This window comes from Pomacea canaliculata, linkage group LG11 (assembly GCF_003073045.1).
Source record: "Pomacea canaliculata isolate SZHN2017 linkage group LG11, ASM307304v1, whole genome shotgun sequence".
Classification (NCBI taxonomy): Eukaryota; Metazoa; Mollusca; class Gastropoda; order Architaenioglossa; family Ampullariidae; genus Pomacea; species Pomacea canaliculata.
This window is the reverse complement of record NC_037600.1, coordinates 15065017-15088495: the sequence shown is the minus strand read 5'-3', so window position 1 is coordinate 15088495 and position 23479 is coordinate 15065017. Positions and strand designations below refer to the sequence as shown.

The 23479-nt window shown below is 40.9% G+C and overlaps 3 protein-coding genes across 3 annotated transcripts; 1 reads left to right on the top strand and 2 right to left on the bottom strand.

Annotated features, from left to right (window-relative positions):
- Positions 1-384: 384 nt before the first annotated feature.
- On the bottom strand, positions 385-2162 carry LOC112576035 (ankyrin-1-like). The gene has a single exon (XM_025258250.1). It carries the CDS (start codon positions 2157-2159, stop codon positions 1185-1187), a length of 975 nt encoding a protein of 324 aa, XP_025114035.1. The 5' UTR covers positions 2160-2162; the 3' UTR covers positions 385-1184.
- Positions 2163-3774: 1612 nt separating this feature from the next.
- On the top strand, positions 3775-9551 carry LOC112576034 (FAD-dependent oxidoreductase domain-containing protein 1-like). Its single transcript, XM_025258249.1, has 11 exons — positions 3775-3975; positions 4264-4511; positions 5012-5173; positions 5396-5525; positions 5742-5841; positions 6352-6446; positions 6810-6982; positions 7300-7448; positions 8026-8161; positions 8549-8653; positions 8922-9551. The coding sequence occupies exons 2-11, from the start codon at positions 4284-4286 to the stop codon at positions 9174-9176; spliced, it is 1533 nt and encodes a 510-aa protein (XP_025114034.1). The 5' UTR covers positions 3775-3975; positions 4264-4283; the 3' UTR covers positions 9177-9551.
- Positions 9552-10247: 696 nt separating this feature from the next.
- On the bottom strand, positions 10248-22453 carry LOC112576033. Its single transcript, XM_025258248.1, has 7 exons — positions 22210-22453; positions 18391-19456; positions 16201-17445; positions 14077-14293; positions 12950-13202; positions 12727-12854; positions 10248-11949 (listed from the first exon to the last, which is right to left on the bottom strand). Exons 2-7 carry the CDS (start codon positions 19441-19443, stop codon positions 11639-11641), a joined length of 3207 nt encoding a protein of 1068 aa, XP_025114033.1. The 5' UTR covers positions 19444-19456; positions 22210-22453; the 3' UTR covers positions 10248-11638.
- Between the last annotated feature and the right edge of the window lie 1026 nt (positions 22454-23479).

The following is a 23479-nucleotide window of genomic DNA, read 5'->3' as shown; positions in this document are numbered from 1 at the left end:
CACCAACGAAGAACTCCACCGAAGAAGTGAAACCGAGTCCATCACCACGCAGGTTCAACGAAGGCGTTGGCGATGGATTGGACATGTGCTCAGCCAGCAGACAGCAGACCTCTCCAGAGTCGCCCTACGATGGACTCCAGACGGCCGAAGAAAACGAGGCCGCCCAAAGGAAACTTGGAGAAGAACAGTGGAAAGGGAGATGAAGGGAAAGGGCTGGACATGGGGTCACCTAGAGCGGGTTTCAGCCGATCGACATCGGTGGCGGACTCTGGTTGAGGCCTTATGTGCAACCTGATGCACGAAGAGGAATAGATAGATCCATATTAATTATGCCACTGCAGTTGACGAATGCAGACATAATGGACTGAAACTCCTTGCAAATACTACATTTATAAATATTTATTTCCAAAATACTGAACAAACTAAAAGCACACTCAATAATGAGGAAAACTAAAACAAAATAATTTTAAAAAATAGCACAAAAAATGTAAAATCAAAAGGATAAGGTGTCATTGTCGAACAAACATGCAAGCTGGACTATCCATAATATGGTGTGTGCAACACATCAACAACTTGCACACACCTCGAAACCCATCTCAGCAGCTATCAAAATGTGAAGACACCCCTTCCGAAAGAAAAGCCCTCAGCACCAATGGCCACTATGTGTTTATGAAGAGTGTTTTGCTCATTACGAGGCAAACATTTCTTGCGATGTTTTGCACCCGAGGTCAAACTGTGCCAAGGACACGTAAGCATGATATATTTTTGCGACATACATTTTCTTTTGTCTCGAAAGTGACCAACGATGAAGGGCAGTTTTCACAGTCGATAAAAATCAAAGTTATATGTGGTTAGGAATCATTTGAATTCAACTAAAATTAGTGAATAATAATAAATAACACGACGTCGGACATAGTCGAATTGTTTAGGATACTATAAGAACCACGGATTGACATATATGTAGATGTTAGTTCAGGAAATTTGTTTGTTTATTTTGTTTGTACTCGACAGGAGTGTGCAGGAACACCCAGCGCAATGTCTTCAGTCTATGGCAAAGTAGCAGAAACATGCTTCCTCGACTTGAGCACAAGACCTCCGAAATCTCAAGTCTCTGAACTTTGTCGATAAGACTCCGAGAAAAAGTCAAGAGTTTAAACTTACCTTGTTCTCTTTGTAACTGGCGTTTAACCTACTAAGTTATCAAACCACCCGCTTCGCATTCGCAACAGATGAACTGTTTCTGAGTGACCCTCCCTGTCGGCTATATCTTCAGGTGTGTCTCCATCGATGGTAAAAGCGTTGGCGTCGGCTCCACGGTCTAGGAGCAAGGCTGCGGTGTCTGTATTTCCCCATAAGCAGGCCCAGTGCAAAGGTGTTTTATTGTCCATCGACCTGGCATTGATGTCAGCTTTATAGTCTAGTAACAAAGCTGCAGTCTCTGTATTTCCCTCCTGACAGGCCCAGTGCAGAGGTGTTGCGTCTATGGACTTTGCATTCACGCATGCTCCACGGTCTAGCAACATGGCTGCTGTGTCTGTCCATCCCATTTTACAGGCCCAGTGCAGAGGCGTTGAGTCGTCTGTCGATTTGGCATTGACATCAGCTCCACGGTCTAGTAACATAATTGCAATGTCTGTCTTTCCCCGTTGACATGCCCAGTGCAGAGGTGTTGAATCATCTCTCGATCTGGTATTCACGTCAGCTCCACGGTCTAGTAACATAGCTGCAATGATCGTCTCTCCCTCCTCACAAGCCAAGAGCAAGGGTGTTTTGCCGTTTTTTGATTTCGCATTGACGTCGGCTCCACGGTCTATCAACGCACCTATAGCTTCTATATTTCGTTTCTCACAAGCCCGATATAGAGGTGTTTTGCCGTCTACGAATTTGCCATCAACGGAAGAATCACAGTCTTGTAACCGAGCTGCGACGTCTTCCCACAACATAGATATCTTAGTGTTTATAGAGTTGGCATTGATGTTAGTCCCACGATTTAGTAGCATAGCTATTGTGTCCGTCTTTCCCCATAGGTGGGTCCCTTGTACAGGTGCACCGTCGTCTTTACATATGACATTGATGCCCGTTCCACGGCTGAGTAGAACAAATGAAATGGCTGTATTTTCCGCTCTGTAGAGGACTTTTGACGTCATTTTTAGTGGCATTGACGTCAAAGCTATAGTTGTTTTGTCGTCTGTAGATCTGACTTTGACGTCATCTCCTCGGCTTAGCAGCAGACCGGGTCCAGAAGGATTGATACATACTGTTGGTTTTGTTGTTGTTGTTGTTGTTGTTGTTGTTGTTGTTGTTGTTGTTGTTGTTGTTGTTGTTGTTGTTGTTGTTGTTTGAAAAGGGAAAGTGCTTCCACCTTAAGGCGATTTCGCACTGGGGGGAAGGGGAGTTTAGGAGAGGGGAAGAGTTTGGAAAGGGGGGGATGACGGTGGTAAGGAGGGGAAGGGAAGGGAAAAGGGTTGCCGTTCATTGTCGCCGCAGGAGTTGTCTACTGGTGCGCCCTGTACCATTGGAGGCGAAGTCCTCCCAGTCGCATACACCGCATACACCCTACATCTCAGAAACATAACGAAACAAAAGATGTGCGCTTTCTGCCACAACAAAATGATGACCAGGCCCAAGTGTCTCCACGTCTGATGCGCATGCCACATGGTCACCTTGGTATTAACAGGTCCGTGTTGAGCTCCATGACCTGAAGTGAACTCGCCGGCAAGCCGAGCGTGTTTGGCGGAAGACTGGACTCGCCATCCACAAAGAGATTTATAACACCACGTACCGAGCAAATTGTTGCAAAATGTGTCAACAAGGACAAGACATCATATCTTCATGCCCAAATAAAAAATTGCACCTCCTCCACAACACTTTTCAGCATCTGCAGTCGAATGAATGGAATTAGCAAGGCAATGCCACTGCCCACAAGATTTCTGACATTCGATCATCCTTGGACTCGATATCGGTGCCTGACGGCATCTCTTGTGATGTTCTTCTGGTATGGTCTCTGGCCAAATTCCGACAAGACTCTGATGCCGATATAAAGGAGATTGTTCTGAAAGCTAAGCCAGCAACTTACCAGTTAGACCGAATACCCACAAGCCTTCCTCTTGAGTACTTATAGATATTTTCTTTTCTTCCATAACAAACATTGTAAATGTCAGCTTGTCATCGGGTGTTTTCCCATCTTTGTTTTAAAATGCCCTGGTGAAACCAATTCTTAAGATATTTACGCTTGACGCCAACTTGCTGAAAATTATCTCCCAGTTTCCAACTTGTCTTTTCTTTCAAAGATCATAGCGAAAGTAGTTTTGACGCGTCTCTGTACCTACCTCGAAGAGCACCAGCTCATCCCCCATGAACAAGCAACATATATAGACCTTTTCTCAGTACCGAAACTCTTTGCTGGCTCCTGCCCTGATTATTTCTCTGCACTTCTCGTCTTTTTCACACTCTTTCCTGCTCATCATCCTTTTGCAATGCCACGATAGTCTCAGTTCTTGTTATTTGGTAATTCCTATTTGTGTTTTCTGTATTTGTTTTTATTCATCTTTAGTGTTGTTGTTCATTCTTTCACAGTTCATGTTATTTATTTGTTTGGTTTTTTTTTTTTGTCCCTCGTATGCTGTCCATGTCTCGTTCTTGTTCTAAGAGCATGCTCCTTAGGAGTGTGAGTATGCGTTTTATAAATTGTGCATTTATTATTATTCAAGATGGTGAGATTGAACGTCTGCTGCTCAAGAACGATAATCTATCCAATAGCGCGAGAGAATAAGAGTTACCTCCTCCTTAAGCATGCTTACTTTGGGTGAAGAGCTTTCTTGATTTGATCGTCCTTATTCATGGCCATATCATAACGACACTGAGGATGATAGTTTTATGTTTTTACCTAATATCTTTCTTTCGTATTCTTGTGTTACCAACCCAGCGGTTATCGTAACAATCAGCAGATCCTTTTCCGAGTTCTGATACCGACAGGCAAGTCAATGATAGACGAGCATCACAGTACTATTAGCAAAACCAATGACACTTAAAATCATACTGGGACACGCAGGTTGATTTAAAGCTAAGTTTTATTTATATTTTCAACGAGTATTTTATTGTTCTTCCTTCATTTTATCATCATCACTCGGTGCTTCTTATATTTATGCATGTGGAGAGAAAAATTACTAAAATAAAGAAAATTTTATCCCTGAAGTACGTGTACGTGATCCACTTTGTTACTATCATAATTTATAGGGTTTTTTTTTTATTATTTTTTAATAGTTCAAAGGCACACCAAACCCATGGACATTAAAATGGTCAGATTAATAAGCCAGTGGCATTCAACTTTCAAATCACAAAATCCATTGCAAAGAATTTTGAGACTTCACAAAGCCTGTCAAAGATTTTGCACATCAAGTAAGTTGACTCTCAGGCATGCAGGAGGGGATAGTGACGAAAGCAACAGTGACAGAATTCCAGAAGCTGGGCGATATCGTTCACCATGGACAATTCTGAAGGAGGAATTTAAAGTAAATAGTTATAAATTAATTCTTTTCTTGATTCACATGATTGCTAGGAATGTAATTGCATTGTTGATAAATGTCGAATGCTAGGTAGGCTTCTCTAGACTATAGAATTTAATTTTCTTAATAGTTGATAAAGGGATATTCATGTATGTACACCTCAAAACATGTGGTCCATTTTGAATCCAATTTACAAAGTTTTTTTCTGTAAGCAAATGCTTTCCTGTAAAGGCCAAACATCTCTTAGGGTGGGAAAGAATAGTTTAAGCCAAGAGAGGTAGGTGATAAGCACCTGCAATATCACCTGACCTAATAGTCTTGCTTCTATCTGGCCTCACAAATACTTCACCTCCCTCTCCTTGGTTAAAACCATTCTTTCCTGCAGGATGGCAGAAGTTGAGCCTTGAAGCGCATGTTCTGGAGGGCTGCTCCATTAAGTCCCCTCCACTATATTCACAAAGTTTCTTGACCAAGCATGGAAATTTCAACAGAACTTTTCCTCATAGGGTATTGCCCAAGGTCAGCTGGCAGAAGATGCTTTGACAGCTCCGCGAGAGACCGATTTTCTTATTGTAGGAGGGGGAGCCATAGGATCATCAGTAGCTTACTGGCTTAAACAGCGCAACCCCAAGGGAATAAGTGTGACGGTGGTGGAACGAGATCCATCTGTGAGTATCTATTTGGTGTATTTTTATTTTATCAGTCAAGACAAGTATGTAAGCATGCCTAATGCAAATCTTATTTTGCTTGAGTCTCAACTTATTCTATTTTTCACTAAACCTTACTGATTGAAAGCAGAAATCTCAGCACAGATAATAACATTTCAAAAATCATCAGTAGTTTATAACATTAAGTATTAATACACTTGTTTATGCTTCACAACTATCTAGTATGGACGATCTTCCACTATGTTATCTGTGGGTGGCATCCGTCATCAGTTTTCTGTTGAGGAGAATGTACAGCTTTCCATGTTTGCCACAGAATTTCTTCGCAACATTAAAGAACACCTCAGTGTGTTAGGTATGTCTTTTGTGTGTGTGTGTATTTTTTTGTCGCCTCCATGAAGTGTTTGTTCTTTCACTTTTGTGCCTACTTGTACATTAACATAATCATTATGTTGTTCCCTTGGTAGTTAATGGTTCTTTGAAAATGGAACCCATCTCAGTTAAGACTTAACACTCCTACACAAAGCCAATTTGTCTGAATTGTACAGCTGACTATACTTGTTTGGCACAGATGAAACCCCACCTGATGTTCAATTTAATCATGGTGGCTGTTTGTTCTTGGTGCCGGCTCGTTCTGCTCCACTGCTGGAGAAGAATGTTCAGATGCAAAGGTACACTTTAGTTTGAAAGCAGTGTGGTTCATTCTTACAGTTACATCACACCATGTGGATGTTAAAGGATTCAGGGAGAAGACACAGTACCTGGGAAGGTCTCCCAATATATAACCATAAAGAGAAGAGCCACCTGGTAGAGGAAATCATACCAGACATAAACCTCTTACAAAGCTTCTCATAGACCATAACAACAGCTATACTATCTACATCTAGCTGAATGTTGAATCATAGAATGTGACATCACATAGAGAAAATCGGTGAAATGTAAATAAACACGTTTTGAATGAAGCCTACTCAAATAAAACTAAAAACATTGAAGAAAAGGTCACTTTCATTTGAAAATTTTCTGTGAATAAACAATGCAGATCATTGAGTGAAGACCAACTGTATCCTGTTTACAGGTACATAGGTCTTAACAAATGATATCTTGTAGGTGGATTAGATTATCAAACAGACAATTTTTTTCACAGTTGATGTTGGGAACTACATTTTTTTCTTTTTTTGCAGAAAATTAGGTGCAAAAATTGATTTGCTGACAAAGGAACAGCTGTCAGCCAAATTTCCCTGGCTAAATACTGCTGGTATTGAAATTGGTTCTTATGGTAAGATATTATGCTGTTGTTGCCACTTACAGGCTGAGTAATATATATATAGTGTTTGTGTATTCTTTCTAATTTTGTGTGTGGGAGAGAGAGCAAAAGAGAAACAGTCCTTTAGATTAATCTGAAAATGCATATAGAGATAGTGTTTGTATCTTTTATTTCATTTATTCTTTATAATAAAGTTAATAAGAATTCTTACTCTCTTTGAAGTAATTCTAAGGGCTAGTTAAATTTTTTGGACCTGTCTAATCTCTTGTATATATCTTATTATTTTTCCAATAACCTGACATGTCTTATATTTGCTCAAATAAAGAAACATCGTTGAGTTTTATAAAGCATGAAAAATGTGTTGCCATCATGCAGGTGTAGAGGGCGAAGGTTGGTTTGATCCTTGGCTGCTAGTAAAGGCCTTGAAACAAAAAAATATAAGTCTTGGTGTCAAGTATGTCACTGGTGACGTCGAGGAGTTTGAATATACCAATGTTACTATCAACCCAGCTGATGGAAAGTATCATAACACACTCACAAATGCAGTGGTTAGTGGTTTTTTAATACTTTTCAATGATCAGATGTAACTTTTATATTTTTATAAATACTAGCATTAGTTTTGCTAAACCATTTAGTTTTGTTTAACAGGTTTTCTTTCATTTAAACTAAAAAAAAATAAAATTTCTTCAGCAGAAAAGTAAAGCATTTTAAATGTTGGACCTGGTTTCTATTTGTTCTCAAGCTTTCACAAAATTGTAATGATCTTTTTTCAAAACTGCAATCCACCATTCACTCTTCCTTTATTCTTTTTAAATAAATGCCTTAAAAGGCTTTGCAGTGTAATATGTTCCTTCTGCTTGCATAGATCCGAACTCGAGAGGGCAAGCTGCACACCACCAAATTTGCTGCAGTGGTTAACTGTGCAGGCCCATGGGCTGCAGAATTGGCACGAAAGGCGGGCATTGGCATTGAAAAACAAGATGATCTTATGATCCCCCTTCCTGTTGAGCCAAGGTGAATGGAGAGGAAACGTATATGGGATTAATGTTGGCTTAGATTATTCTGTCACATGCATAATTTTTTGCAATTTTAATTAATAGACATTATTACTACTATTAACTGTGGTTGGATGATCTTCAACAACAGTTTGCATGTACTGTCATTGTATTTACACAGTCTGAGATCTAAGGTTGTATTCTTAAAACCAAATCCATGATGGTTAAAGGACTAGTAGGGTGCAGAAATTTTTTCTAACGATTGGGTATAGCTCAGCTTACTAGAACTAGACCTTTAAGGTCCTTCTTGTACTTGTATTTTTGTTTTAAGAACACTGCACTTTTTTTAATGAAATTATTTACTTCAGGTACTTGTTATTGTAGCATTTACATTATAAGTATACTGTAATCCTTCATCACAAACACAGTAAATGGAAGTTGTTTGTAACATTAATTAATGAAATCTTTACATTAATATAAAGTGACGATAGCAATTTTTCTTTTTTTTTAACAAGTAATAAGTATCTTGTATGCTACTTATGGTTTTTGTTGTCAGAAAAATAGTTTTTGTTATTATCCATGGTTTTTGTGCTCAGGAAAAGATTTGTGTACGTTATCCACTGTCCAGATGGCCCAAGTTTAGATATGCCTCTCACAATTGACCCTACTGGCGTCTACTGTCGCAGAGAGGGTTTTAGTGGTCACTACATTTGTGGGGCATCTCCTGCAGGAGTAAGATATTCCAGTTTATTTGGATTTCTGGAACATTTTGTGATTACATACACCGTGTCTTGGAAGTCTTTTAATTCATTTCTGTCTTCTGGTTCTTAACTGGTATTGTGTTATTTCTCACCTTCCCCAAGCTGCATCCTGGTGATAAGATATTTCACATTGTTATAAAATAGTTTGAAGTAAGTTTTCTTAGAATGCAGGGAGTATTGATATACAAATTTTATGATTGAGAGATAAACTGTGGCTTTTTATCCATATATATTATGCATGATTGCTACTGTCTTTGATTGAAGGCTGTGATTGAAGTTGATGCAATGCCTGTATTGGATAGCTAAGAGTTAGTGTGTTAAACATGAACTAAAATTAAGAGTTTATTTTGTGCTGCAGAAAGAAGAGCCCAGCATCGAAGATCTTAATGTGGACTATGATTTTTTTAATAACCACATCAAACCGACGCTAGGGCATCGTATACCAGCTTTGGAAGCTTTGAAGGTATGAGGCCAACCAGGCAGAAAAGTTATAATCTTTGTATATTGTTCTGACTATAAGTCTAAGGAGACAATCTTCATCACCCTTACTTTATTTGGGGTGGTAATAATAAAAGTAATAATAAAAAGAAGAAGAATGTGTGTGTTTAACAATACCCAACCAGATCAAAGAAAACAGTTAAAGTAAACATATGATAACCAAACGATAGCTCAGCCTCATCAGCTGAAGATAATTAGGTTTCATAAAACGGTCTTAATTGTCTGTTTAACAGCTGAAAGGTGCATGGGCAGGCTTCTACGACTACAATTACGTTGATCAGAATCTTATTATTGGCAACCACCCATACCACAGAAACTTTTTCTTTGCCAACGGTCTTGGTGGCCATGGCTTGCAGCATTCTATTGGAGTCGGGCGGGCCATTATGGAGTTGATCATTGATGGGGAGTACAAAACTATTGACTTGACACGATTTGAGTTTGACAGATTTCTGACTGATGAACTGGTGAATGAAGAAAGCTTTATGTGATGGCTGCCAGCCCATTTGTTGCTATTATAAATGCCACATCTGGTTTTGACTTTTCAAGCTAGTGCAGAGACTTGCAATGTTCATAATAATGCTAGACAAGAAAGTGAGGAATTTGCTTAATTGTTGCATGAAAAATTCATGTGAGAAATTTGCTATATGTGACTGTGCATGTGAGAGCCTAGGTATGTTCTGTGTGTGTATGTGCACACATACTTGTGCACATATTTAGATGGTTAGTTTACAGCTAAGAATAAGCTGAAGTGCGTTTGAAACATCAGCAATTACATATTGGCACTAAAGGGAAATGAATCAGTCATGCTGATTTTTGTATATTGTGATAAAAGCAGTTGCAGCTATAAAGTATTTTAAAATACATAAATGTTTATTTGTTGGATGTTTTCCCTTGCTTTCTAATAGAATTTTTCTTACATTTGTTAATAAAGATAAAGAGGTTTAGAAGTGTATATTTTTAAGTTGCCTCCAAATTCTTGTCTTCCCTTGACCATAGGTATTCCTTTACTACAAAATTATGGACACTACAAGAAATACCATTTTTGCAAGGAGCAATGTCATTGCTCTTAACCTGAAACAACAGCAGAAAAGCATTCTAACCATTTTTATAGGAAATGCTTACATTTTAAGCTGACAAAAGTCTGGCTCAGTATTAATCAGCAGTTTTGGCAAGCAGTTTGACATACAAAATTTTTCTTATGTGATTAATTGTTGCATATAGTTTGAGTTATGACTGAAATTTTTCCATCCATCTATTGAGATTCACTATCATTTATTTATAGTCTTTCTACATTCATGATAAACAAATCTTAAATGTTCATTTGAAATATCTGTCAGGCTATTCTGATAATCTTAGGTGATTTGCTTCTGCTTGACTCTTCCTGCTTGGAGTGTTTTACTGCTATTCAAGAACTGATTTTCAAAAGTTTTAATAATGAATATTAATTTGCTGTGTGGATTGTGGTGCCATTTATCCATCAGTAACTATGGAATAGCACAGTTTAGGCAGGCCTTTCAAAAGTGTCAGCAGATCCACAAGATTACAAACAGTAAAGGGCAAAAGTCACACATTAGAAAATTTTTATTTTTTATAAATTCATTTTTGCCAAGCAATAATTCTAAAGTGTCCGTAAATTATGAACAGTCAATATACATCCAGCCCAGATCAAAACATTTGTATAGCGTCAATATCCGTGCCAAGCGTCTCCAAATTGTTTATAGTCGAGACTCATCAGGCTGGATTGTCTGTCTATACTTTAACAAACTTAAACCCACAGCTGTTGTCAGTTCACAACCACATCATTGTTAAGCATCTAGATGGTTAGGATAATGGTTGTTGCATATCGAAATTGAGGCAAAACTCACACTGCATAATCTTCCAACCAGAAAAAAGGTGACTCCTTAGTTAACTTGAACAAATATCTGAATAGATCTGAGGTACTCTTTGCTTCCTGTGATCTGTGTCAGGATCAAACTGTTGTAGATGTTCACCTGTATCTTTCAACAATGGGTTGGTAAAGGTCTGAAATACTGATGATCCTAAAAAGATCAAGTTTTGCCAAACAATCTTAGTCAGGATTAGAGGATTAGATAAAACATATGATATAAATTAGTATCTACTTTTAAAATCTCAAGTATTGTCGAAAACATAGAGGTCAGTCACCCGCAATGTTGGCTTTAAAAGTGCTTTTGTGGAAGCATGTGAATAGCAAGCTGATGTTTTTTTGTGGGGTAGGGGGGATTGACTCATGATCACCCAAAGGTGTTCATAATAACAGTTAACATAAATTCTAGTTGAATGAGTGTGTTTTGTAGCACAGAGATCTTATGTATGTCCCACCTGTGAAGCGTTGTTACCTTTTCCATCTAGATTAGTTAACAGCTCTCATATTCCACCCCCACCACCCTTTGAAATTATCATCCCATCACCAGAAGAATCATTTCATACCAACAAACAGGAACTGTCTTTCGGGATGAAGGGACAAGGATTTTTTTTGTAATTTTAATCCAATGCAGCTGTAGTTTTGTTTTTGGTTGGTTTGCTTTTTTTTAAGCAATGAATTCTTTAGAATTGGGGATGAGACATCTTCAAACATGCGATTGTGAACTGTGAGTAACTAATCAAGCGGTAAGGTTTAAGCCGACATGTTTCAACTTTGTAGTGACTTCACACTGTGTAAATCCCATATACTCTATATCAGCTTTCATAAGGAACTAGGAGATTCCGGTGACCTTGGCCGCGTCATCTCTCGCCAAGAACACAACCTTAAAGCCTGATTTCTGGCGACGCTCATTTCTGAAATCCCAACACGTGGGTGGCGTCATGGTAGAGCCTTAACATGGCCTGAGGGCGTTCTAAAGAGCCTCACCAGTTATAGGGGGTGGCCTATTGAAGCCCCAACATGGCGCAGGTGGCATCCAGGCAGAGAATCTCTTTCGTGAGAAGGCCGTCAATCCTCGGCCGAAGTGTCAGCCACGATAGGCAGACACGAGTCCTGTCCCCGCCGGTGCTGAATGCTCTGCAGCATGCCCTTGAAGTCCTGGAAACGCAAGAGGGAGAAGATGTGCCGCGGGTCGCGGTTGGACACGACTGAGTTGAGCTCCCAGCGCGCAGCTGTGTCGTTGGCCACGCCCACTCCAAGAGCGAAGACATTGGAGACGTTATGCAGCAGGTTTGCCCCTTCCTGCACAGTTACCTTCCCGCAGTTGGAGTGGCCGTCCGTGACTAGAAGCGTGTCGTGAACGACATCAGCTCGGGCACCTGCAATTTGTGCGGTTCGTGTCAATTGAAAATCTGGATTCTATTGTGCCTAAGTGCAGGGAATTTGGGGATTTATGCAGGGTGTTTTTATACACGTGCGCTTTAGAGATAACATTAAATCACCGAGAAGACACTTTTTCATGTTACTATTATATTTGCCACCAAATTCAAGCTGGTCATTCCCATCATATTGTACGGCTATGAAACGTAGACCTTACTAAATGAGACGGAGAAAGGAATCCAGGCATTCCAAACTAAAAGCTTTTGGAGAATACTCCGAAAACAAAACGAGTAACTTTTTACGGAACGCGGTCACCACCCTGGTGGTTCATCAGGAACCACTGCTTGCTGCTGTCATACGGTTAAAACTTGCTTGGTTTGGACATGTTGCCATTCAAAGGAATGATGATGGATGAATGATGATGATTGATTGATGATGATGATGATTACTCGGGGCACCACAAATGTACAGCGCTCCTATAGGAATAGATATGGATGGGGAAACCAGTAAACGAACAGGTGGCAGATATCTTTGCTGTATCTTTTCTTATTTCTAATGATTTCATTCTTTGAAATTTACAACATTCACTATCTTTCTCACTCTGTGTGTGTTTTCTATTTATGTTTGTTACGTCCTTCAGCTAATTACTGTTTCAAAAGTGCCAGGAGGGAATTACATGGCAGCTAGTAGTCTGTGATATGCAAGATTTTCCTTCGGGGAGACTTGTGAATGTATTCTAAATTTGCAACTCGCTAGAAAACAAGCCGTCAACGGACCGTTTTCAGGTGCATAAACGACGTCATGAGCGAAGCGCAGCGCGTCCCCCGTGCAGGTGTTGCCGTTCGGTTGCGTCATGTTTGAAATGGCATTGCGTATTGTTTCAGGTGACTGGTCATCACTAAATCTGCAAACAGATTGGATAACCGTGACATTAAAAAATATTCCCATGCAGAAAATCGAACAGTTTACCATATAATGAAAGGTTGCTTGATCACCTACCTGTACACCACGTCAATATCCGAGGCAAACACAACAACCGCTAGTCGGTTGTTTTCAGCGTTTGGCCCGAACCCCCCGCAGAAAAGATCCACCATCAGTTCTACCCCTTCCTTCATCAGACGGAAGTCGTCTGCCTCTATACTGCCCGAGGCGTCGAGCACGAGGAGTAGGTCACGTGGTTCGTGCGAGCGCGTGAAGTCTGCCTCGAAGTCTTTCCCGACTGCCTCCGGTGTCTTGTAGTAGGTGTTCTTGTCTAGATCAGCCAGAAGCGGAAGTATCATTATCATTTCTTTCGTCTGACAACTGTCAGGTCTTGAAAATAACCCTTCCCAACTGCTTTTCTCCCAGTCATACATTTTGTTAAAGAAAACATGCAATTTTTGCAGTTGTTCCGAATCTTAAAAATGGCGGGGATATTGAAAGAGGTAGTGGGGGGGGGGGGGGGGCATTGCACAGGTTCTAATGTGCATTTAAAAGAAAACACTGGTTTTAGAGGATAGCCATGCATTTCCGAAAACTGCATGCGCCTGTGCAAGTTGACTACAAAGTGATAATGATAAATACTCGGTCTACTCTATAACTACACAAAAGAAAGTGGTGTGGATTGGTAGAGATTAGAATTTTAACTACTTCTTGATGGATTTAGTTTAAAGTTTTCTCTGCTTTGAATCTGACGTTTCATGCATATATGAACTTAAGGTATGCTAGCATGTTAAATACTCGATATTTCCGATTTAGATGAGTACTGCAGCGAATGCCTTAAATATGACTTTCTGTATGAAGCTTTAATATCGGTATCTAACCTTTATGCTGTAAAATTATGGATGTGTCTGAATGTGGGTAACTTTTGATGATGTTAATTTTGTCGCAGTCGTGAAAAGACTTTTTTTCGTCTAACCTGGCCATCTTTACGTCGTGACAACAAAATGGTTGATACCACTACAATTTCTACTACCAGTCTACAAAGAGAAGCACACATTATAGCAATGACAATCCTTAGAAAGTGATCGAAATAGTTATCTTGCACAGGCTAATGAAGTCTTTCGGCATAATCTCTCAACATTAGAATGTACAGAAAGGAAACCCCCAAAAGAAGCACAGATCTGTAAAGCAGGTGTCAAACCGACCGTTGAAGACCGAGATGTCCACTCTCATGACAAGGTCCCCTTCGCTGGTCATGCAGCCCTCATCGCCGCCCACGACTGACCGCCTCCTTTCGATGACACCGAAGCCCACTGGGCCGGCCCACGACGTCCAGGGCCCAAGAATGCAGGACAGGGCTCCAGGGTGGTTGACTCTCGACCTTTCCTCCTCTTGTTGTTCTTGTCGCCACCTCTCCCAGAACTGTATGTTGTGAAGTGGGAGGAGTAACAACAGGGCAGTTTCTTAAGCCCAGAATAATAATAATCATCATGTGCCTGGTTCTAATCAGAAGCTACCCACCGCGCACAAAACACACACACGCACGCAAATGCAAAGGGGACAATCTGTTGAGAATAACACTAACTAGTTTAGGATTGGAAAATGCGTTTAAATCGTCGCACGCAGGTATGCATACACCGCGCACACACAGATTTACGAACAGTACACACACCTATGTGCCTGGATACAGATCGAGGAGCTTACACACGAACACACACATGCCAATGTCCATGCCACAAACGAACACACAGACTAAGAAAAATGTAAAAACGTCACGCACCAACATTATAAATACTTTCATTCGGAGCAGGCTTTACGCACACTGAGACAATATCTGCTTTGTGTATGTGGTGTAAGTTCAGATCACCGGAAGTACACGTGTGCACCCATCATCGTACCCTTCCTGCACGAAGGACATCAAAGTCTGGCGGTAGTTGATGGCTCCAACAACAAACATACAACCACACCGCGTGGCCTGCAGCCTCCGTGCCAGCGAAAAGGTCGGATCTGGCGGCCGTACAGAAACAGGAAGAGAGCAGCATTCAGCCCTTCACACAACTACCAGTTCTGCTATTTTCCCCGACTGCGTTACACGAGAACTTTATTCATTGCGCACGCGTCTATGCATTGGGGTGTGTGTGTATGTGAGAGAGAGACGTTAATCTGATTTAAGTCTTTTTTTGGAGTGCGTTAGTAAGAGTGTGCGTGCGTGAGTGTTTTACATGTGTTTTGTGTGAGAGTGTATGTTGTGCGTGAGAGGAAGTGAGAGAGTGCGTGTGCAAGAGTGTGTGCATTCGTGAAAGACAGAGCGTGCGAGATCGGCTGTGTGGTTGTGTGAGTGTAATACAGCGTATAGAAGTGTCTGTGTGTGAACATTAATGTGGTTTAACGTCTTCGGTGTAAGTTTTATGTATTTTTGTGTGAGAGAGAGAGAATACGTATGCGAGGGTGTGTGTTAATGAGAGAGAGAGCGCGCGAGAGAGAGCGTCTGTGTGTTTTGTTGTTTTTTTTTGCGAGAGGGCGAAAGAGTATTTGTGTGTGTGTGGGAGGACGTTAATAGAAAAAATTGTGTGTGTGTGTGTATATGAGAGGGCCTTAGTATTGAGAAAAAATTGTGTGTGGGGGGGGGGGGGGGAGCGTACGCGCGTAATTGCAGCTTTCGATGGGGCAAATATGAAGGAAGCCTTGGTGAAGTTGTTTATATAGCAGTTACGTAGACACTCCCAAACTTAGAAAAGACCCGTAAGAAACGCGCTTCAGAAAAAATAGGCAGATGAGAAGAAGAAAACTCATAAATTATTTAGGAATATTACGTGCAATATTACGATTCGTATAAGATTCGTTATGAGTGAATCCTGCTAGTTTTCATCATTATGTTCTCCACTGTCAGTGACTATGAGATCTATGATATCAATATTTGGTGTAATTCTAATAACATGCAAGTTCCAGGACTGGGTTATACGCGATGTCATGAAATTAAGTCTTAAATAACGTTTAATAAGGGCTGTAAGTTGACTTCTGTAAGTTTGGCTTAAATTGTCAACTTTTCACTTGACACCAGCGACTTCAAACTCATTGTCAAGAAATCCCCATGCACACAAGCTAAATACGAAACTCAGCATGAACTGATCTCGTAAGAAAAAAATTTGTTCTTTTTTTTCAGCACAGTCAAGCTGAAAAAGTTATCATGCTTATCAAACATTTGTACAGAACTCAGTAAGGTATCCTCAGCGGCAGAGATGCGTTAAGGTTACTTTACTTGCTAATTCTCGCCTGAAGTTCCGAATATTAACTGGTTAGCAAACAAAAAAGCAGACGTAGCAGCTTACCTCTCTCTGCTGTTTTTCATCAAATTGCCTTTCCTGTTCTGACATTACTCTCTCCTTTCTGCGACCCTCATTGTGAGTCACATTCTTGCCTCTGGTCTCAAGTTCTGTGCGAAGGTCAGCCTCTTGACTCTTGTGACCACCATCGACACTGGCCCGAATTCCATTAGTCTTCTTGTCCGACTGCGGGATGGTGACGTTTTGCTGTGCAGCCAAAGCGTGTTGTCTAGTGTCGTTGAGTGGACGCAGGTTTGACGTGGATGGATCGGAAGTGAGAGTATCTGAAGACGCCGTCGGTTGGCGGCTCGAGTGTGGCAGCCACCCGTCCTGTGATATCTTGGCAACACCCAGCAGACCGCCCTCATCTTGAAGGCTAGCTGCTCGCGTATTTGGATCACCAGGCTTGACCGACAAACCTGACCCACGGCTGCTGATTTGGTTTCCTTTTACCTGTCCTACCTGCCCCACACCTGTGTTTCTGGTACTGTTGTCCGAAAAGCTGCTTTTACGAGAACGCCCTGTCAATTCTGAAGTGTAGTCACTTTGATCGTGTGTTGTGCTCCATACCACGTTTCTTTCCCGAGGGCTTTCCGTCGTCTTGACTGCTGAACGACTTCCACTCTCTCGGATTTCTTTCTGCGTCGCGTGATCTTGGGACAGTTCCGAGATCAACGCACTGCTCGTTCTGGCGTTGTCTTTCGCGTCAAGGTCAAGGCGACCAGTGAGCCAATCATCTTGCTCGTTATATCTGCCCCTCTGCCCGTTCCCACGAAGGTGCGAACTCCCGACGTTTATTTCGGCTGCTTCACTCGACGCCCTGCTGCTGCCCTGCTGGTCTATCACATCAGCACCTGGGCGAGACCAATGCGCAGGAATGCCGGACGCACCTGAATTACGTGCGTTCTGCGACAGATGACTCGCCTCTTCGCGATAAGACCTTCCGCGATTAGCGTGAGGTCTACTTTCTGACGTGAAGCTGACGCCAGGGCGACTATCCTCTGACGCTAGGCTTACGGCTGAGTGACGCTCTTCGTCGTTGTCGTGTGGGTGTCTCCCGTGTGAATGCCGACGTGGCCCGTAGACGGGGCGAAGCGGACCTGCAGTGGAAGTGAACGACCTGCGGTGAGAATGGTGAGCCGAAGGAATGTTCAAAACGTCACAGAGGGCGGAGGTCAGGAGTTGTGAAGGGTCGAGAATGAAGCGATCCATGGCCTCCATCAACACCAGCTTGAGTGTCTCCAGGTTCTTCTGTAAACAGGGAAAGAAAACAGGAGAGAGAGAGATGGGTGAGTGGAGGTACAGAAAATGATCAGTCTCTTGAATATCACGTGCTAGAACATTAATCTCGTGCATGATAACTACTGCTTCCTAGCAGACTAAATACCATCTGAAAATCACTAGGAAAGGAAAACATCAACAGCAAACAAATAAAACAAGACTTAGAACCCAGCCAAAAGAAACTTTGATCGACATCAGACATTTTATTCATTCACCTCTTGAGGATAACAGTTCAGATAACAGTTAAATAACAGATTACCCATACAATTTCCTTAAATAAAGCATGGATAAATGTATGTAGAGATTGAATAAAAGTATACGTAAGACAAAGTTATAAAAATAAATATAAAAAAAGTATGTAACGGCGTCATTGAGTGGCTTCACTAGTATTAATTGTGGAAAGGTCGATGCCAGGAATATTTTCAACAGTTGTTTGTGCTTCTCTTTGAAGTAGTGCCCCATTGACAGTTTGGGGGAAAATTGTTGTGGTGGCCTGACCCAATGGGTAACCTATTCAGCTGAAAACCTGTTGAGATGAGCCTGTCAGGTTTTGTTTGTGAGTCAGCGAATCTTTAAGTCCTTTTAAGTCGGTAAGTTTATACTCATTTTTGTGAGCTGCATATATAGATTTTGTTCGTCTAATGGAAATAGCTGAATATAGATTATTAATTGTAGAACATTTGTTCTTAATTCAATTTTTTTTAATCTTTCTTTGTTATAAAGCCAATGTAGAGTATACGGGTGATACTTGTGCCCATAAGTTTGGAACTACGCGTTTAGTAACACCAGTCTCACACCTATTCATATATGTCAATCCTTGTACATAAAAAGGACTACTTAGTGCATGATTGTCAGTGACAATCCCTCACCTTAGAGAGCATTTGCTACTAGATGGAGGCAATCCAGTCAACGTACCTTGTACGCTGCTCGAAGCATGCGCAGGTCAAGGTCACACTGCTGACACTCTTGCAGCCTTCCCTGGACATTGATCTTGACGTCAGCCTGTTCTTTTGTATGAAGATTCTCTTCCCTGTGACGAGGTTCTTGTGCGGAGGTATTGTGATGTCTCAGCGGAAGGGATCCGTAATGGCTAGTCAGAGCCGCCATATCGCCGGATATATTACGTTGTTGACCTAACAGGAGTTGCTGGTGGTGGAGGTGGTGTTCGAAAGGTGACGTTGTTGTGAGGATGCCCAAGGATGGGGGAGTACTAATTCCTCTCTGTTTTTGGCGCCCCGATCTCTTGCTATCCGATGAAGTCGCTGAAGAAAAGAGTGAGAAAGATTTGAAATGAGCCGAGACGGGTTGACTGGGTGGGACGGATGCGCCAAATTTCTGGAGTGTAACGTTGAGGGAGCCGGGCGGCAGAGCTGGCAGGAGCTTGGGTCCGATTTGGGACGCGGAATGGGGCAGGCTATTGATGTGTTGGGAGCTACTGATTGCCGCAGACGACTGCCTGCCCCTTGACCCGTGACGTCGACTTTGTCGTCTGCGAGTTTCTCGTCGCTGCCGCGCTTTGACCCTTGATTTTCTGTGATCGATGGAGGACAAAGGTTGCTTTTGTGAGCCCTTGGTTTTCATTAACTTATTAATGTGGTTGTTATGAATGTCTAAACCTGCACTTGGTTCGTCATTTATGTCACCGATCCAGGTAAAATCTTCACCCTTCAACGAAGAGGAAATTGTTACCTTTAGAGCTTCATCATTCCTAGATCCCGTTTTTAGATCCGCCGACCTCATCAGGAAATCACCTGGTGGTATGTTTTGTGAGATATCGTGAGGCACTTCGCTGGACAGCATCGTCGTCATTCTGTGACTGCCATCATGTGACCCACCGTTTTCATCCTGGTGCTGGTGAACAACATCCTGTGTGGGTCGTCTGTCTCTCTGTGAGCTGGACATGGCTGTCGTCCAGGGAAACCAAACAAGTAGTATATAAACAAGCGGGGTCACGTGATTCTTTCCCATTTTCAGCTTTTACCTGGAAAAATAAATAACCTTTTGTTTTGTTTCATCAAAACCACATAATACTTTAATACTCAAAACGATCTTTGCAACCGTCACAGGCACTGCCCTGCTGTCCCCGACAGTATTCGCCTGTCTGGAAAAGATAAAAAAGCAGAGGTATTAGTTTCAGAGCCCAGTGGTGATAGAAGGGGCCATTTAAGTGGTTCATTGTGTTTAGAGCACGGACTGCCGAAAAGTAAGACATCATCATCTCGATCCGTAGTCTGAGAAGGACCCCTATTGGCAAAGCACGATCAGCAGTCTGGGAAGGACCCCTATTGGCAAAGCAGCATGGGATATCGTTTACGTATCATTACCTGTCTTTGTGCATCGCTTTTGTTAGCCATTTCATTAAGATCTACATGACAGGAAAAAGAGGGGGTAAAAAGAAAAAAATGCTTAAAAATAGAAATGACGTCACCGTTGGTCGCGAGGTAAACAGCTCAGCAATGACCCAGACGGTTGCACGGAAGGGTCACGTGAAACAGAAGGGCGTGCACACTGAAAAGATGATAATGTCGATTACCCCACCACTGAGCACAACAGGTCGCTTTGCTGATGTTTTGCGAAAAGGCCAAAGGTCACAAACTTGGCTATGGCTTGTGGTGTATGAGATAAATAAAAATTTTCTTCCTGAGGTTGTTACACTCGACGCGGGGTTCACCATTATGTCTTTATATCATCATATTGTCGTCTTCGTTGTCGACGTCATTGTTGTTCCCCTGCAATCGCCACTCGAAATAATACCAACTGTTGTCTGTGTTTATTCTTTGTTTGTTGTGCCCATACTTGTTGCCGGCGCAATGCTAAGCGAAATCAATTAAATGGCAGTGCAAGTCATAAAAGGTAAAGTTGCCCTTTAATGACAGATACTAACGTTCTGCTCGTTTCGTCACAAAAGTTTGGGTTGCAGAAAACACGTTGAATTATAATATCGTGAAGAACGTTCTGATGTGATATGGTGAGGCTGCCATGTTATTTTGTCAAGTGATATCACACATTCCGTATGGTTGTTGAAACACTGAGCGTTGTCAGTACGGATCTCAGCTTCGTGCCACATTTTGAGTCAGAATGTAGATGGAATAAAAGTAGAGAGGCACTGTCGGGAGAGTTTATGATTTTTTTTACTATTGTTAACATATAGTTTTAAACCAGCAGTGTCATGCAATATAGCATGCTCTTTCCCTGGAACAAAACAAATTTGTGTGTTTGTGTTTGTGTGTGTGTGTGTGTGCGCGCGCGCGCCCTCCTGTATCTTGAATTATATGCCAAAACATTAAAGAATGCGACGCGAATTAAGCACCCTTCCTTTGAAATTAGTAATACTTTAAACAGCAGTCTTACAAATTCTTGCCTGTAAACAAAGTCAGTGATTTTCACTCATTGTGGCTTATCAAAGGAAGGTCTGTATGTGTCGAAGCCAAACTCCATGAAAAATAGCGTATCTCTGGACTTTGGATATGTACTTTCGGTATTAAGCACAGACTTAAATCATCAAATTACTTTTACCTGTCTCTTACCTAACTCTTCTCGAATGTTCTCAAATAGCCAGTGTTTGGTTATAGGCTTACCTTGAAAGCCTTGCACTGTGGTATTTGTACGCTTCATTTTTTGTTTTTTGGTGGGGTTTTTTTAAAATATTTTTTTATCAAATTGTGTTTGTGGATTTTTATTTTGTTTTGTTTTCTTACGCAAAAAGATACAAAGACGCGGCGGCCTCTTTCATCAGCAGATAAATGTTTTAGACACGACTGTAAACAAGACACTATTTTGCGACCAGAACAACTTCAGCGAGAAGGAAAAAATACTCCAAACCTTATGAGCCAGCGGTATTTTTTAAAATTTTTGTTACAATTTAAACGGTCCACAAACCTTTTTTATTCGTTAAAAAAGCAGTAACTTATGTTTGATAACTAGAAATTCCATGACCTCCATGAAATTTAATTTAAGGATAAACTCTTTAATGGTCTTCTTAACTGGATTCATACTGTCCTGTGACTGGAAAAGTTATAAATGATGTTCACAAAATGAACTAAGCTTAGATGTTGCTACCGGTTTGTTTATTTATAAATCAACAAGTCTTCTAGGAGGAAGAGCTGGTAAAAAATAATCAAGTTTCGTATTTTTTCATGCAGTAAAATTACTCAAAATAATAACATGTATCTAGTATTTGATTTCCGTTCAGTCCTAGTGAGCACAGGTCAGAATGATAAAGTGTAAATTTTCGGAGAATCTAGCATCGTGAGATTCTTGATTTTGTTTCAAAAATTAACGATTAGCAAGAAACATAAACATTAGAAGTAATGAAATTGTTTTGACTACACTTTTAAAACAGAAGAACGTAAAATAACTTTTACCGTTTAACTTTTAATCTAGTTTTTTTTTCTATCAAAATGTTCGTTTTGCAATGACTTCATTGAAAAGCGAGAGAAACTCACTTCTAATATAGATGAGATATTTGTGTGTAAAGTTTATTTGTGTTTATGTGTGGCAAATAAGGAGAGATAACGAAAACCTTTTGTCCGTCTCGACTGATCGTATAACTGAGAGTTAAGTGCTTAGACAGGCATCCGCAAACATTTTTGCAGTTACAACAATCAAGTGGAAATTATCCTTCATCCGCAAGTTCAGAAATAAGAAATAAATCCTGTTAAAAAGAGCTTTAGTTCAGTGCTGACAGTTAATCACGACTTTTAAAGAACAAATTAAAAACGTGCCCAGGCTTACCTTTTTCTTAACGTTTGGGACCCTGTGGTCGTCTGCTTTCAAGTTAGCAGCAATGTAGTGACGCGACGGTTTGCAGATCTAACTCCCTTTCCTGTCGCGAGAACATGCTGTGTAAGCATGAGGGTAGATAGGGTGCGTGCCTTAAGACGCAAGAGAGGCAAATCCTGATTTTGATACAGCAGGCATCGGAACTGGAACACAATGTTTTCATGGGTGATGCTCGTTACTTCGCCGGTAAAGAAGGCCAGTGCGCATGCGCATTTCTGGACACGGAAAGAGTATTTATTGTTTTGGTTGTCTGAAGTGTCATTCACACGATGCAATTTTTGCAAGAAACAGGTGGTTATGAAAATGTTCCATTGTCTGCAGCAAAACTTTTATTTAACATCGTCAAAATTGAGACAGATATTTTTTTGCAAGTGTGTGTATGCTTCAAGCGCTGAGAAGTTATCGCTGATATCGAGAATCTTCGAACAAAAATCTTCCAATAATAACTCTTGAAGACCAGTTATGTTCCAGCCGAGCGAGTGAGTTAAGTTTGCAAGACCTTTTAATCATCAACTGGACGACAACGGTCACAAATCCCAATATTAATAATTTGTAACTTTAAAGGTCTGCTTGTTTATAACACCTGGAATAAACGGGTATTATCTTCATGAATTTGAATTAGCTTAAAATTTTAAAATAATGTTTTCAGGGAACATTGAATTCCAGCATCATCTTTCACTAATAAGCATTATGTATACACACGACACAGTTCATTTACACACGTTATACGGTTATAGTCTTACGGTCGTTAAAAAATGTCTCTTTTCAAGCCCTTCGCAGCCTCACCTTACTCGATCGTTCAGTGGAATTTCATATGGTTTTGGATGCATATTTTTAACTAACCAGTTTTGTCATAAAGACAATTTACTGCTTTTCTATATTTTATATAATTTGCTGAGTGTTTGCGTATTTCAGAACTTATTCCTTTTAAAAATTAATGTTTATAATCAGCATATTGTCAGGTAAATTTTAACGGGTTACAACTTGCACAGAATGAGAAATAGGGTAATTCAAAAAATCTTACAAAATAATGTACTCTTTTGCGAAGACCGAGGAAACCACACAGCGACGGGAGTAATTTTGTTGTTAAGAGTTATTTATCCCTGCTGTTGCAGCGGACATAAACCTCCTTAAGAGGTTTCACGTGCAACTTACTTCCTGACAGCTGCAACTGCAACCTTTTGTCCTGTGAAACATGTGCACATCCACATAACTCTCTCAC

Bases quoted from the DNA above. Each gene is read 5' to 3' on its own strand.
- LOC112576035 (XM_025258250.1), bottom strand. From the start codon at position 2,159: ATGCCACTAAAAATGACGTCAAAAGTCCTCTACAGAGCGGAAAATACA.
- LOC112576034 (XM_025258249.1), top strand. From the start codon at position 4,284: ATGGACATTAAAATGGTCAGATTAATAAGCCAGTGGCATTCAACTTTC. The intron at 4,512-5,011 runs GTAAATAGTTAT...TTTTCCTCATAG, and splicing joins TTCTGAAGGAGGAATTTAAA to GGTATTGCCCAAGGTCAGCT. The intron at 5,174-5,395 runs GTGAGTATCTAT...ACAACTATCTAG, and splicing joins TGGTGGAACGAGATCCATCT to TATGGACGATCTTCCACTAT.
- LOC112576033 (XM_025258248.1), bottom strand. From the start codon at position 19,443: ATGGGAAAGAATCACGTGACCCCGCTTGTTTATATACTACTTGTTTGG. The intron at 17,446-18,390 runs GTACGTTGACTG...CCCTGTTTACAG, and splicing joins TGCTTCGAGCAGCGTACAAG to AAGAACCTGGAGACACTCAA. The intron at 14,294-16,200 runs GTAAGCTGCTAC...CACAACATACAG, and splicing joins ATGAAAAACAGCAGAGAGAG to TTCTGGGAGAGGTGGCGACA.